Consider the following 15,666-nt stretch of genomic DNA (forward strand, 5'->3'; position numbering starts at 1 on the left):
GCCTGGCAAGGTAGAGCTATGTGAACAGGAGGAGGGAAAGGCGAAAGCTTCAGGGCAGAAGCAGGACTGGGCCTGTGACATCTACATGTGGGGTAAATCCCTTTGGGCAAGACCTTGAACAAGAGATTGAAAGGAAGAATGGGGTCTATAATTTGCAAAGCTGGCTTCATCTATTCCCCCTGCCCTTAGAACTGCACCCCAGGATTGTGCTACTCTTCTTACCAAGAATCTACTGGTCCTGTGACAGGCTTTTGAATGCAATGGGAGTGATACCACATGGCTTTCCAGCCTTGGCCTCTAGAGCCCTTGCCAATTCCACTCTGGCTCTTTTGCTGCCCTGAGGCAGCCAAGTAAGGAAGTCTGTGCTAGCCTCCCCAAGGATTAGTGGCCACCTGGAGAAACCAGCCACACCATCCCAGACGTTCCAACCCTTCCTGCAGAGGCTCCAGACACATGAGTGAGACCCTCCAGGGCCAGCCAGCCCCCAGCCCAACCACCTGCTGACTGCAGCCTTGTAGGTGAGCCCAGGTAAAGCCAGAGGAACTGCCAGACAACCACAGAATTGTGGAAAATAATATATAGTTACTTTCAGATTCGATACTTTTAAGTTTTAGAGTAATTTGTTACTGAAAACAGAAAACAAATATAGAGGGAATCTGCTTACCTAGAAGAGTCCATGACTTAGAACCTCACCCGCCATATACACCCAAGACCCCGCCTCCCTCATTCTAGAACATGGAGGCTCATTCACACTCCGTTTACAGCATATTCCATGAGGACAGCCACTGGATTCCCCAGGGCCACTGAGCTCTTCCAAGGACAAGCCAGGCCAGGCCGGCAGGACCAGACAGCAGAACCCTGGGCTTGAACCTGGGTGTGTTCACAGGGCGCCCTCCTGCTGGCCCCTCTTCCCACACTCCAGCTCAGATCTTATGACCCATGGCATAGGGGCATGCTTCTCTGGGATGGATTTTCCAACTCAAACGCTTTCAGGGGCACTCCCACCACTGCCAGCAGGATCCCAACAATGGTGTGAGACAGACCTCTTACATGCCACAACCCTTTTACATCTGATGAAACCTATAGGCCCCTTCTTGGAATATTTACTTAAATACAAAAAATAAATTATACAGGAAAAAATTATTAATCAAATACACAGGCTTACAATGGCGTTATTAGTTTCGTATTGCTGCTTTAACAAATTACCGTAAACTTCATGGCATAAAAGAGCACAAGTTGATTATTTTACAATACTGGAGGTCAGAAGTCTAAATTGGGTTGGCTTTCTTCTAGACGCTTTTGGGGAGAATCTGTTTCCTGGTGTTAGATTCTAGAAGCTGCCCAAATTCCTTGGCTAGTGGCTCACATCACTCCAACCCTGGCTTCCTGCATCACACCTCACACACATCCCATCATACCCAACAAACTCCTGTTGGCATATTAGGTTCTGGAGGTTCAGAGGTTTTAGGGATTAGGATATGGATATCTTTGGTGTTCCATTATTCTCCCTACCATAAAAGGAAACCAATTATATTGAAATTAAGTTATCAAAATACTACAAACCAAGTTTTCAGTCCAGTAACACATGTACTTCCTTACTGACCAGTTAAACAACAAGATCTAGTGAAGGATCTAGTAACCTCCATAATTTCAAAGTAATGATAAGTATAAGGAGTATTTTAAGATAACTGCAAAAACTTCCATGTGATATAAAAATAGCTACATTTTCTATTAGTGACCAAGTCACAAGTACTAATACAACCGACATTCATCATTGAAAAAATGCTAAATTTTCAAGAAGTTAGCGAAAATAAATATGCACTTTTTTTCCAATCCAGTTCATAGGTCCCCTGAATTTTCTCCAAGAACCCAAGTGAGAACTCCTCGCTGAAGGGATTTGGCCCAGAAATGTTTGCATTTTCCTATGGGCCACCGACACCCTAAAAGGTGAGACACCTGTGGAGGGATTCCGGGCACTCTCACTTGCTGGGACCCTGCTCCTTCAAACCACAGTGCACACTGGTGAGCAGCAAGCAGATGTCAGGCTCCTAATGTGCCCTTGTTCTCCCATAGCTCTGAGGTGGGTACCAGCATCCCCCTTTCCACAGGGGAACACTGAGGCTCAGGGTGATGGAGTAATTCGCCCACCATACCACACTGGGTAAATGATGCTTTGCTCCTTTTACCCCACCTCACTGAGCACCAGGCATGCAGGGTCTGGCAGGAGGGTGGAGGAGATCTCACCTCCTGCTCATTTAATTTTCCTAACTACCCTCTGAGGGAGTTACTTTGATTCCTCTCTTGTCAATAAGGAGGCTGGCCAGAGGGCTGGGGACTGTCCCAACTCACCAAGTAGTAAAGGGAGGTGGGAGAGAGCAGAAGAAAAATGGACAGGCAGAGGCAGGTGGGGAGGCTGGAGGGGCAAGCTGGGGTGGGATACAGAGGTGGAGGCAGACCTGTGCATCCGGGGCCGGGGCAGCTGAGGGGACAGGGGGCTGCCAGCAGAGGCCTTACCTTGCTCTCACAGTGGATCTTGGCCCCCGAGTTGACCAGGATCTGGAGGATCCGTAAGTGGCCGAACCAGGCAGACAGGAGAAGCGCATTCATCCCAAACTGGGGGAGAGGACAAAGAGGAAGTGAGAAGAATGTGGGGAGGTGTGGCCGTGCCAGCTAGGCCTGTGCCTTATGACTAAACCACACAACCAGAAGGGACTGTAAGTACCACTCAGTCCAGGGAGCTCCAAGCTTTAGGAATTTAAAGACGAGCACTTTTTTTTTTTTTTTTTTTAAATAGAGGCTGATGTACTACTGCAAACTTTGTGAATTTATTTTTTGCTAAATGGAACTTAAAAATAAAACAGGTGCCAGCTGTGCTCGGTGGCTCACATCTGTAATCCCAGCACTTTGGGAGGCTGAGATGGGAGGATCAGATGAGGTCAGGAGTTCGAGAGCAGCCTGGCCAATATGGTGAAACCCTGTCTCTACTAAAAACACAAAAATTAGCCGGGCATGGTAGTGCATGCCTGTAATCCCAGCTACTTGGGAGGTTGAGGCAGGAGAACTGCTTGAATCCAGGAGACAGAGGTTGCAGTGAGTCAAGATCGTGCCACTGCACTCCAGCCTGAGCGACAAAGCCAGACTTTGTATCAAAAAATTTTATTTAATATTTTAAGAAATGTCTGCCATTTACTCTCATCATCATTTCATACAGAAAGGCCATTTTAAAAGAAAAAATTTGTAAGGAACCAATCTTAGAATATTTTCTTGACAAATAAAACTTCATAACTGGGCATGGTGGTTCACAACTATAATCCCAACACTCTGAAATGAGAATCACTTGAGCCCAGGAGTTTGAAACCAGTCTGGGCAAAATACAGGGACTCTATCTCTACAGACATTTAAAAAAAAATAAGCCAGGCATGGTGGCACACCCCTGCGGTCGCAGCTACTTGGGAGGCTGAGGTGGAAGGATCACTTGAGTCCAGAAGGTAGAGGTTGCAATCAGCTGTGATCCTACCACTGTACTCCAGCCTTGGTGACAGAGCAAAACCCTGTTTCAAAAACAAACCAAAAAACAAATGTAGCTTCATGAAAGATACCTTGTCTTTGTTTTCTGGTTTGCTATGACTGGTGAAGACCTTATCCTGGACTGGTGTTTAAGAGTGGACTATTTAAATCTCCCATAGAGGCCAGGCATGGTGGCTCATGCCTGTAATCGCAACACTTTGGGAGGGGCCAATGTGGGAGGATTGTTTAAGCAGGAGTTCAAGACCAGCCTGGGCAGCACAGTAAGACCTATCACTACAAAAACATTAGCTGGGCATGGTGGTTCGTGCCTGTAGTCCCAACTACTTGGGAGGCTGAGGTGAGAGATCATTTGAACCCGGGAGGCAAAGGTTGCAGTGAGCCAAAATTGCACAATTGCACCACTGCACTCCAGCCTGGGCAACAGAGCAAAAGCCTATCTCAAAAATAAATAAATATCCCATAGAATATCTTCAAGGCAGATAGCTTAAATCTGCAGCACCATACCACCTCACAAGACACCACTGCACAGTCAAACACTGGCTTCTGTTAGAAATGCCTCCTCAGCCAGGTGCAGTGGCTCACACCTGTAATCCCAGCACTTTGGGAGGCTGAGGCAAGCGGATCACCTGAGGTCAGGAGTTCGAGACCAGCCTGGCCAACATAGAGAAATCCTGTCTCTACAAAAATACAAAATTAGCTGAGTGTGATGGCATGCACCTGTAATCCCAGCTACTCAGGAAGTTAAGGCAGGAGAATCACTGGAACCCAGGAGGCAGAAGTTGCGGTGAGCCGAGATTGTGCCATTCCACTCCAGCCTGGGGAACAAGAATGAAACTCCGCCTCAAAAAAGAAAAACAAATGCCTCCTTGACCTCTATTGAAATCTGAACTCCTGTAATTTCCATCCCAACAACCCTCTGGAGCAACTGAAAATATATTGATGCCTCCACTAAGGGCAGTCCCATGCCTGTCTGCAGGATGCTCCTCCTCGACATCTGCACGGTGTTCCAGGGTCCCCAGAGCCCCTTCAATGACCTTCACTGTAGGAGGGCTCTGCACTTGCCCCCCACCTCCCTGGAGTCTTTTCTTCTCTGTAAATAGCACCCCCAGGCCTCCAAACTCAGCTCCAGGGATACATCAAGAGTCAGCCAGATCCTGGAAATGGTTTTTTGCAGTGCCTCCTTGGGTGCGGCTCCACTAGAAGCCTTTGTGAGGGGTACCAGGAAAAGAGGTCTTACTGGCTGGCACCTGAATTCCTCTTAGGGAGGGAACATTGTTTGGGTAAAGGCCTTGACAAAGGGTTGAGATAAAAGGTGAAACCCAGGCCGGGCGTGGTGGTTCAAGCCTGTAATCCCAGCACTTTGGGAGGCCAAGGCAGGTGGATCACGAGGTCAAGAGATCGAGACCATCCTGGTCAACATGGTGAAACCCTGTCTCTACTAAAAATACAAAACATTAGCTGGGCATGGTGGCGCGTGCCTGTAATCCCAGCTACTCAGGAGGTTGAGGCAGGAGAATTGCCTGAACCCGGGAGGCGGAGGTTGCGGTGAGCCGAGATCGCGCCATTGCACTCCAGCCTGGGTAACAAGAGTGAAACTCCATCTCGGAAAAAAAAAAAAAAAAAAAAAAAAAAAGGTGAAACCCAGAGGGGACTCACTGATCAGCAGGCTCCCAAGCATCCAAAGAGAATTTCACTGCTCTGCTTTAGAAATAGGTGGGAATTTAGGCCAGGCATGGTGGCTCACGACTGTAATCCCAGCACTCTGGGAGGCCGAGGCAGGCGGATCACCGGAGGTTGGGAGTTCAAGACCAGCTTGATCAACATGAAGAAACCCTGTCTCTAACAAAAAAAAAAAAAAAAAAAGAAATACAAAAATTTTTTTTAAAAAGGCGGGAATTTGGAGGCAGGAGGGAGGCAGTGTAGACAAGGACAGCACTGGAGAGAGGAGGGGAGCAGAGGCTGGGGCCAAGACAAGGAAATGACCAAGGGCCTTTAAAGAACAGAATGTCAAAGAAGGGATTTTAGGATTTTTACACTGTTTTCGTGTGTGACGTAGGTCCCCTCTATTTCCCAGTTTGGAAAACCATCCCACACCACAAGCCTTGTGTAAATGGAGTCCCTGGAAACCATGTTTGGGATGACACCAGGTACCATGTTTGGGATGACGCCAGGGTGGAGTCAAAGGACAATCTGCAAAGTTTCAAGAGGACACCAAAAGTTGACCAGAAGCTGGAAGGCAGAGGCAGCAGGGACCACAAGAATTTAAGAATTTCTTCCTCCTGAAATCCTAGGGAAGGTGTCAGACCCAGCATACAGCCTCAAATAAGGGTCTATCACCCAAGATGGGAGCATGTATTTTTTTAATTAAAAATAATATAACAACAACAAAAAAAAAATGAGAGTCTACAGCTGGCCTTAAGAAGAGCCAAAGAGGCCAGGAGACCCGGCACTGGCTCAGAGCTCAGCTCCTGGTAGAAAATCAGCAACTGTGGGCTGGGTGCAGGAGGGAGGAAAAAGAACCAGCACAGACAGAGTCCAGAGGGAGGAAAATAAAAAAAGTGAAGGCTCAGGACTCGGGGAGGGAGAGCCATGGGAGCCAGAGCCTCCTGACAGCGGGGTCTCCTGGGATACATCACAGTCCTAAACCAGCTTTCCCCACATACCTAGTTCCTAGGAAGTGTCCAGGCCAGAGTCCTGCAGCGTATCACTAGAGACCTTCCTCCAACAACAGGATGTCCCTTCTCCAGCATCTCCCGAACCCCGTGACTACAGCAGGCAAGCCCACCAGGCTGTCTTATTTTTCAAAATGTTATTGATTGCCATTTGCAAAAGAAACAGAGAGGATTCTTATTTTTTTGTTTGTTTGTTTTTTGTTTTTTTTTGAGATGGAGTCTCGCTCTGTAGCCCAGGCTAGAGTGCAGTGACACAATCTCAGCTTACTTCAACCTCCACCTCCGGGGTCCTGGTTCAAGCGATTCTCCTACCTCAGCCTCCCAAGTAGCTGGGGTTATAGGCATGAGCCACCATGCCTAGCTAATTTTTGTATTTTTTTTAGTAGAGATGGGGTTTCACCATGTTGGCCAGTCTGGTCTTAAACTCCTGACCTTGTGATCTGCCCACTTCAGCCTCCCAAAGTGCTGGGATTACAGGCGTGTACCACCACACCCAGCTAATTTTTGTATTTTTAGTAGAGATGGGGTTTCACCATGTTAGCCAGGTTGGTCTTGAACTCTTGACCTCAGGTGATCCTCCCGCCTTGGCCTCCCAAAATGCTGGGATTACTGGTGTGAGCCACCACGCCCAGCCAACAGAGAGGGTTTCTCAAAGGGCCCCCTCTTACTGTTCTCCCTCATAGCATCTTTTCTTACTAAACCCCTGAAGGAAGACATAACAGCACAGTGGTGATAGTGAGGGTCTTTGTGGGTATAAATAGTTGATGCAAGAGGCTCTAGTGTTTCACCAGGGAGCTCAGACTAAGGATCCTAGACGTCTGCTCCTAAAGGCATCCCTAAATGAGGCCTAAGCAGGTACAGGAAGGAGACAGGATTGAGGAATGGGGAGGTAAGGGTTGCTGCCTCACCTCAACCCCAACTAGTAATCAAGCCCCCACATGGTGGGGCCTGGGAGCAGAGAGAAGCCAGAACAAAGAAAACTGTTTCCATGGACCATTAAGTCACTGCAGGGAGGTTTATCTATTTATTTATTTACTATTTATTTTTGAGATGGAGTCTTGCTCTGTGCCCCAAGCTGGAGTGCAGTGGCACAATCTCAGCTCACTGCAACGTCCACTTCCCGGGTTCAAGCAATTCTCCTGCCTCAGCCTCCCAAGTAGCTGGGACTACCGGCACATGCCACCATGCCTGTCTAATTTTTTGTATTTTTAGTAGAGACAGGGTTTCACTGTGTTAGCCAGGATGGTCTTGATCTCCCAACCTCGTGATGTGTCCGCCTCGGCCTCCCAAAGTGCTGGGATTACAGGCGTAAGCCACCGAACCTGGCCAGTTTTTTTTTTATTTTAAAATTTTTGTCTATTTATTTATTTAGACACCAGGTTATAAGACTGGCTAATTTTTGTATTTTTCGTAGAGACAGAGTTTGGCTATGTTGCCCAGGCTTGTCTCAAACTCTTGGGCTCAAGTGTTCCACCTACTTGGCCTCCCAAAGTGCTGAGATTACAGGCGTGAGCCACAGGACCCAGCCTTTTTTAAATTTAAATTTAGTCAAAGCTGTAAGTGTATCCCTTTCAAATGTCATTATTAGATTCAGCCCATTTCCCAAACCTGTAGAAATAATTTTGTAGACCCCATTACTCTTCAGTGCTCTCTCTCAGCAATACACTGCCTGCCAATTGGTTAACTAAAACTGTTAGTCTTTATCCAAGACTTTGATTGAAGTGTTAGCCAGGGCAGAGCCCCGTGGCATATCATGAGAGACTTTCCTCCTGGAGCCTTTGCTAATCAGGCCTCTGTCAATCCACCCAATTATCTGTTCTACAGCCCTCCCCCTGTTCACATGGCATCATGAGGGACTGAAAAGGCTCTCAGATAACCAGAAGGCCCTTGAGAGTGGAAAGCTCTTCATTACTGTATAGGAGGAAAACGGAATCAGTGCGGTGTCCCTGGTGCCCGAACCCTTTGACTCCCTGCCACTCTGCACCTGAATGTCTGCATCTTAGCAGCAATCTCAGCAACCGGCTCATAGACCCAGAGAGATCTCCAGTGGCCCCCACCACCCTGAGACAGACAGAAAGACATAAACACACAGATGTGCCTCCATGAGGGCCCCTACCGCATCCTCCTCGTCCACAGCAGCCTCATGCTCCAGGAGCAGACGCACAGCCTGCTCGTGCCCTGAACCTGCAGCCCAGTGCAGGGCCACCCTGCCAACCTGCCCGGAGAGAAATGACACTTGTCAGGTGCAGCTGCCACCTGGCTGCCTGGACCACCTCCCACACCCTCCCCCAGGACAGCTGCTCCGCAGGCTGGAAGGGTCTTTGCTGGCTCTGGTGACCAGCTGGCTGGGGACCCAGCCCCATTCTGCCCTATGCTCCTCTCCTACCTGGCCACCAAAGTCAGCATAGTAAAATGACTGGACCCATCTGTCCCCACCTCAAACTCTTCACAGTTTCCCATGGCTCTCAGGATAAACTCTTAACCCGGGGGATGATGAGGCTCTGCATGCTCTGGTGCTGCCCGCCACTGCTTCACAGAAATGCCAAGCAGCTTCCCACCTCTAGGTGTTTTCCTGCTGTTCTCCCTGCTGGGCAGCCAGCCCCGTGTGTCCAAGGATTATCCTCCAAGTCCCTGAGAGGCACCAGAGTGCCTGGGTTCTGTCCCCTTCTGTCTCTCAGAATAGGGCTGAAGGGGCCTGATGCCCCACCTCATTCTCAGGCAGTTCATCACGTCATCCAAGTAGGCCTGGGGGAAGCCGACCTGTGTCCCCTGTGCCCGCTTCTCCTGTCTGTAGTTTTCAGCTTATGAGGGGACAATGAAAGGAAGCACTAGTTTTCTGTGTGGTCTCAGGCAAGCCACATCCCCTCTCTGGAGCCCAGCTCTTCCTTCCTTCCTCAGGGCTTCTGCCCATGCCATTCCCTCTGCCTGGAACACCACCCTTTACCTGGCTCCTCAAAAATGCCACTTCCAGCAGGGTGAGGTGGCTCACGCCTGTAATCCCAGCACTTTGGGAAGCCGAGGTGGGAGGACCACTTGAGTCCAGGAGTTTGACACCAGCCCAAGGAACATAGCAAGACCCCTATCTCTAGGAAAAATACAAAAATTAGCCTGGCATGGTGGTGCGTGCCTGTAGTCTCAGCTACTGGGGAGGCTGAGGTAGGAGGATCACCTGAGCCCTGAAAGGTCAAGGCTGCAGTATGCTGTGATTGCTCCACTGCACTCCAGCCTGGGCGATGTGAGTTCCTGTCTCAAAAAAAAAAGAAAAAAAGCCACTTTCTGCTGAGCGCGGTGGCTCACGCCTATAATCCCAACACTTTGGGAGGCTGAGGCAAGTGGATCACCTGTGGTCTGGATTTTGAGACCAGCCTGACCAACATGGGGAAACCCCGTCTCTACTAAAATTCAAAATTAGCCAGGCATGGTGGCACATGCCTGTAATCCCAGCTATTCGGGAGGCTGAGGCAGGAGAATTGCTTGAACCTGTGAGGCAGAGGTTGTGGTGAGCCGAGATCACACCATTGCACCCCAGCCTGGGCAACAAGGGCAAAACTCCGTCTCAAAAAAAAAAGGAAAAAAAGCCACTTCCTTGGGAGGCTTTTCCTCACCTTCCTGCACACACTCTTATGACAACTTATCACAGAGGGAATGAATTGTGTGTGGGATGCTTTGTGTAATGCCTCTCCTCCTATTTTGCCCATCTGCCAGCTTCTGGCTGCTGATCTTTGACCCTGGCCCTCCTGTCTCTAACCTCCCTTCCTTGGGTATACCTCTCAGATGGGTCTCAGAAGTTAATAGTTTGACCTCTGGAATTGCTGAAGCCTGGCTTAGAATCCTGACCCTGACCTTGGGTGGGGCCCAACCACTCTAAGCCTCAGATTCCTGGAGACAATGCAGGCCCTGAGGACAGAGCCTGAGCCTCCGTCCAAGTTAACACAGCCAACGTGCCTGCCTGTAGCTCAAATGAACTGTTCCGTGTACTGGTATTATCATGACACTATCCCAGGTGCCAGGAATCAGAGGAGCCCATTACGCACGTGGTTTCTGGCCCTGGTGTTAACCCTTCTCCCAATCAACTCCTGCATCCTGCTGATGTTGTTCCGGCGGGCGGCCTCATGGAGCTGCCTCTCCAGAGGAAGCACTAGGGGGAGAAAATGGGGTGCAGGATGAGGGGAAGGATCCCCCACACTGCAGACAGGAGAGGTAAACAGTCCATTCCCACTCCTGAACGTTTCCGGGGTAGGGGTCTTTCAGCTGGGAACAGGGGCAGAGCAGCATGGCTCTCCTGTCTCTCAAGGTCAGGGTCCTCCCCAGACAGGCTGCTTTTCCTCATTAACTCACCCCGCAGCCACGCAACCAGGACGTGATAAAACCCTGAAGATGAGAGAGGAGAGCAAGGCCATCCACAGCAGCCTAAATATGTGCCCCATTATCCAAGTTTCATGTGCCCTCTCGAGAGCTGTTCTTGGGGAAGGAATAAAATGAACTCCCTCTGGAGTCAGTAACCACCTTCTCCACGGTGCAGTCTAGTGTAGAAAACAGCCAGGATTTACTGAGCTACCTACTGCATGCCAGCGCTGAGTGAGGTATGTTTACCCTACTTCTGTGCCTTCCATCTCCTTGTTCCTCTACCCCTTCTTCCAACCCCTCTATCACCCAGGCAGGAGTGCAGTGGCACACTCTTGTCTCACTGCAACCTCTGCCTCCCGGGTTCACAGGATTCTCCCACCTCAGGCTCCTCAGTAGCTGGGATTACAACCATACGCCAGCACGCCTGGTTAATTTTTATATTTTTAGCAGAGACAGGGTTTCACCATGTTGGCCAGGCTGGTCCCCAACTCCTGACCTCAAGTGATCTGCCTGCCTCAGCCTCCCAACATGCTGGGAGGCTCTTCCAACCTCTCTTGCTCAAATCCTAACCAGTTTTCACCTCCCCACGCTGAAGCTACCCTGATTTTCCTTCTCTGTGGTCTCTCTCTTCTCTGTGCTCCTCTCACCCCCATCACTGTACCTTTAGCACACACTGTCAGACTAAAGGGAACCTCAGAGCTCCCCCTGCTAACCCCTATCACACATAGCTGGGGGCTCAAGGTCAGACTGCAGGTTAGTGTCTGAGCCAGAAGGACCCAGGCCAGATGGCATCCCACAGGAGCCCCATGCTACCGTCATCCTGACGGCTCTTGATTGTGAGGATGTCTAGTCTTCATCCTCATATCTTTTCATGTCTCATTTCTAATCATTATGTTAGAATGTTGGGGTCTAGCCCAACCGTCTTGGAGGCCCTGACCATACTTGACACTTCCTGATCCACCCACAGCTCACAGCAGGCCCAAAGGTGGGCACAGGGAGAAACCCACAAAACTCTGCTTCTGAGCCAGGCATAGTGGCTCATGCATGCAATCCCAGCACTTTGGGAGGCCAAGATGGGAGGATTGCTTGAAGCCAGGAGTTCGAGACCAGCCTGCGCTACAAAGCAAAGCCCCATCTCTACAAAAAAAAGTTTAAAAAAAAAATTAGCCAGGTGTGGTGGCACTCACCTGTAGTCCCAGCTACTCAGGAGGCTGAAGCAAAACTGCTTGAGCCCAGGAGTTTGAGGCTGCCAATAAGCTATAATTGCACAACTGTGCTCCAGCCTGGGCAACAGAAAGAGACCCTGTCTCTAGAAAGAAAACAAAAACAGGCCGAGCACAGTGGCTCATGCCTGTAATCCCAACACTTTGGGAGGCCAAGATGGGCGAATCACCTGAGGTCAGGAGTTTGAGACCAGCCTAACCAACACGGAGAAATCCCGTCTCTACTAAAAATACAAAATTAGCTAGGTGTGGTGATGCATGCCTGTAATCCCAAGTAGCTGGGGTTACAGGCATGCACCACCACAGGGGAGGCAGGCTGAGGAAGGAGAATCGCTTGAACCAGGGAGGCAGAGGCTGTGGTGAGCCGAGATCACGCCATTGCACTCCAGCCTGGTGACAGAGCAAGACTCCATCTCAAAAAAAAAAAAAAAAGAAAAGAAAAAGACGAAAGAAAGAAAGAAAACAAAAACAAAAAAATCTCTGCTTGTATGAGTGACACCAACAATCCCCAGATGAATAGACGCCTGTCCTCTCTCCCAAAGGGCTCACACATACTAGCACAGAGGACAAATATTTGCTGGCCCTTTGCATAGTCACTGCAGGGCAAGTGACTCCACAGCCTGCATGTTTGGTCCAGTAGGAATGTCTGAACCCAGCCCCTTTGTGTATCCAGGGACAGGTGACAAGCATCTTGGTAGGGAAGGCTAAGAGGCACTGAGGTGACAGACAGCCTGCCATGCGGTTTGTTTTTCGGGATAAATTCCACACAGCCTTCTCCGGGTGTGAAAGAGGATCTTGGTCTTTCTGGGGCTTCACGGATACAACCTGTGGACTTCGGAGTTGCTACCCCAGAGGGCAATCACACAGTCCTGGGTTCAACTCTGGCTGAACCATTTCCTAGCTGTGTGACTTAGGCAGTTTCCTCATCTTCAAAACAGGGGTGTGAGCTTCCCTACAAGATTAACATAATGATTAGAAATGAGATGTGAAAAGCCCCTGGCACGGTGTCTGGCACATAATGACCACACCACCACCAGCAGCACCATCACCATCACTATTATTCCTCCAAGGCAAAGGGTCAAATTCTGGTAGCCAAAAAGAGCTGCCAATCCAAGTGTGTGCTTATAGAGGCCTGGGTTCTAGCACCTGCCCCACCACTTTCCAGCAGCAGGATCCTGGGCTAGTCACATCCCCCTTGCAGGTCTGTTTCTTCCATTGTAAAATTGGGGAGGGTGAAGAAAGAGATCTGTATAGGTCCCTTCCTATCTGGCACCCTCTATCTTAGTGGCAGCTTAGGGGGACTGGCCTGATGCATATTGCCAAACAGCCAGGTGTCCCAGTAGGAAGCCAGCAGACACTGTGGAAAGCCAGGCCAGAGAAGGTCAAGTTAGAGTGAAATCAAGTCCAGTCTCATCTCTTCCATCCACCTCGCCCGATGTACCCTCTTTCCAGCCACATCTGATACCACTGAGCTGACTGAGCCTTTGCCCATGCTGGGTCCTCTGCCCAGAATTCCCTGCTTCACACTGCAATGCTCCATTGCTACACTTTCTTTTTTTTTTTTTTTTTTTTCCGAGACGGAGTTTCGCTGTTGTTACCCAGGCTGGAGTGCAATGGTGTGATCTCGGCTCACCGCAACCTCCGTCTCCTGGGTTCAAGCAATTCTCCTGCCTCAGCCTCCTGAGTAGCTGGGACTACAGGCGTGCGCCACCATGCCCAGCTAATTTTTGTATTTTTAGTAGAGACGGGGTTTCACCATGTTGACCAGGATGGTCTCGATCTCTTGACCTCGTGATCCACCCGCCTCGGCCTCCCAAAGTGCTGGGATTACAAGCGTGAGCCACCGCGCCCAGCCACTACACTTTCTTTACAGGCCCCCCGCAAGTGATCCTCTGCCCCAGGCAGAACCATGTACCTACTTTGAAATAATTAGCATCTTGATGGAGCACCCCCACCCCCAACACATCCCTCAGCTGAGTAGATGCAGTGTGCCATTATTTTGAACATTATAGGACTCAAGGGAATCCAGTGAGCTGCACTATAGGCATTTGAGGGAGAGCCCTGGGATTCAGCTGTCCGGGCTCAGCCAGGGTTCCGAATCAAGGACTCACAGTGCGTTCACCGACACAGTCCTTCTCTCCCCTCTCCCAGACAGTGCAGCCAAATCTGCCCCAGGCCAGCTGATACCCACATAGACGCTGCTGCCCGGCCTAGAGGCCCTGGCACTGGGCACACTCCTTGAGGGAGGCTCAGAGGCGCCCTCATCCCACCTGTGGCCAGTCAGGCTCCTCTCTGAGAATGTGCCCCATCCCATGTGGTCTCCACCCGCACTCCGGCCCCAGCCTTCCCGGGGAGCTGGGGCCTTCAGCACATCTACCACTCAATGGCTGTGTGGCCTGGCACAACTCATTTAAACACCCTGTGCCTCAGTTTCTCATCTGCAAAATGAAGATAACAAACTATCCTATCCATATGGCCGCAGCGAAGATCAAATGATGTGCCTCTCCTGGGTCAAGGCCTGGCGCACAAACTACAGCACGCAGTCAAGGATCGCTATTACCTTTATTATTTGTAGCTAACCTCTCCTCAGCTGTTGCCCCTCCCCTCGAGCGCCCCGCTCACTTGGCGGGTGGCACCCCCGACTCCCAGACGCACAGGCTAGGTCCCCTCGCCCCGGGGCGCGGACCAGTGACCATTCAGCTCAGAACCACACAGACACCCAAGTCGGAGGTGGCCATTTGGAGGGCGCCAATCTTATCCCTGGCACTACCCGAACGGATGCGGGAGTCCTCTCAGCCTCGGCCCGCCCACATCCCCCGGCCCAACGGACTCACAGCAGTCTGTCTCATACGCCAGCTCCTCCTGCATCCCGCCGCTACGCAGCCCCTGCGCGCTCTGGTGCCGCGGCGGGAGGCGCACGTCCGCGGGGGCGGGGCCCGGGGAGCAGAGGGGAGGGGGCGGTCGCTCCTCCAGACCCCTCACCCTGCCTGCTAGGAGCGCAGCGGCAGCGGCCACCCCAGTCCTGAACCAGGATGCAGGTCCCTCCTCCTGCTCCCTTAACCTGCCCACCGCTCCGCGGCCGACGCCGAGTTCTGCTGGTGGTCCTGACCCAGTCTCCCAGACCCTGGAGATAAATGTGGCAAGGCATCCGACAGGCTCACCTTCCTCGCCCCGCTTGGGGCAGAGGGACGAGCCTTGGGCCCGCCGCCCTCTGGCGCAGAAAGTCAGACCCCAAGGACGTGAGCTGGGGTTTGAGGAACCACAAATTCAGCAGGTCTGCAAGCATGTGAAGAGATGGTGGGATTTATCAGTGTTCCGAAAGATGACAATGAGATATCACACCCATTAAGACTGGCAAAAATTAAAAAGCCTGATAATGCCAAATGTCAGCGGACAATATGGAGCTGTCGAGCTGGGGTGAGTAGCCTGTGGCTGTTCACGGGCTACTAGAAAATAATCTAGAAAACAGTCTGACAGTAATGAGGGAAATTACGGTGAACCGTAAAATCCAGCTCCTTGATATAGATCTCTGAAATTCTCTTGCAGGCCCACAAAGGAACATGTGGGAAGATGTCAGCTGCTGCGTGGCTGTGGGACCTGGAGGCAATCTAAGCGCCCTTCATTGTGAGCGCAGGTGGATAAAATGTAGCACTGTGAAGCTCTCCAAACTAGGGACCCGGTGTATTCATGGCAGTATGGATTTAAACACCTAGTGCTAGGCAGAAAAAGTAAACAACCAAACCAAATAAGACCTAGAAGACAATATTAATAAAAATAGTACAAATGCATTTACATCAAACAACAGACTCGCAAAGACACGTAGAACCAAAAAGATACACATTAAATACACCAGAATGTGTTGTACTTCAGACCCTTGGGGAATGTCCATGGCCTTT

At 50.5% G+C, this 15,666-nt stretch overlaps 1 protein-coding gene across 11 annotated transcripts in view; it reads right to left on the bottom strand.

Annotated features, from left to right (window-relative positions):
* The window catches only part of ANKDD1A (ankyrin repeat and death domain containing 1A), a 36,945-nt gene extending 21,569 nt beyond the window's left edge, over positions 1 to 15,376 (bottom strand). The window contains exons 1-4 of one of the 11 annotated variants that reach the window (XM_032297158.1): positions 14,932 to 15,376; positions 10,235 to 10,338; positions 8,317 to 8,415; positions 2,515 to 2,613 (exon numbers count right to left, since the gene is read on the bottom strand). In XM_032297158.1, the coding sequence (XP_032153049.1) occupies positions 2,515 to 2,613; positions 8,317 to 8,415; positions 10,235 to 10,282 (246 nt within the window). In that variant the 5' untranslated portion in view covers positions 10,283 to 10,338; positions 14,932 to 15,376. Of the gene's footprint in view, positions 1 to 2,514; positions 2,614 to 8,288; positions 8,416 to 10,234; positions 10,339 to 14,604; positions 14,822 to 14,931 lie in introns of those variants that run through there. The other 10 variants (XM_032297159.1, XM_032297160.1, XM_032297157.1 and 7 more) reach the window with 10 other exon arrangements.
* Between the last annotated feature and the right edge of the window lie 290 nt (positions 15,377 to 15,666).

The sequence above is a fragment of the Sapajus apella genome, unplaced genomic scaffold (genome assembly GCF_009761245.1).
Source record: "Sapajus apella isolate SASKATOON/1434 unplaced genomic scaffold, GSC_monkey_1.0 scaffold37, whole genome shotgun sequence".
Taxonomy (NCBI): Eukaryota; Metazoa; Chordata; class Mammalia; order Primates; family Cebidae; genus Sapajus; species Sapajus apella.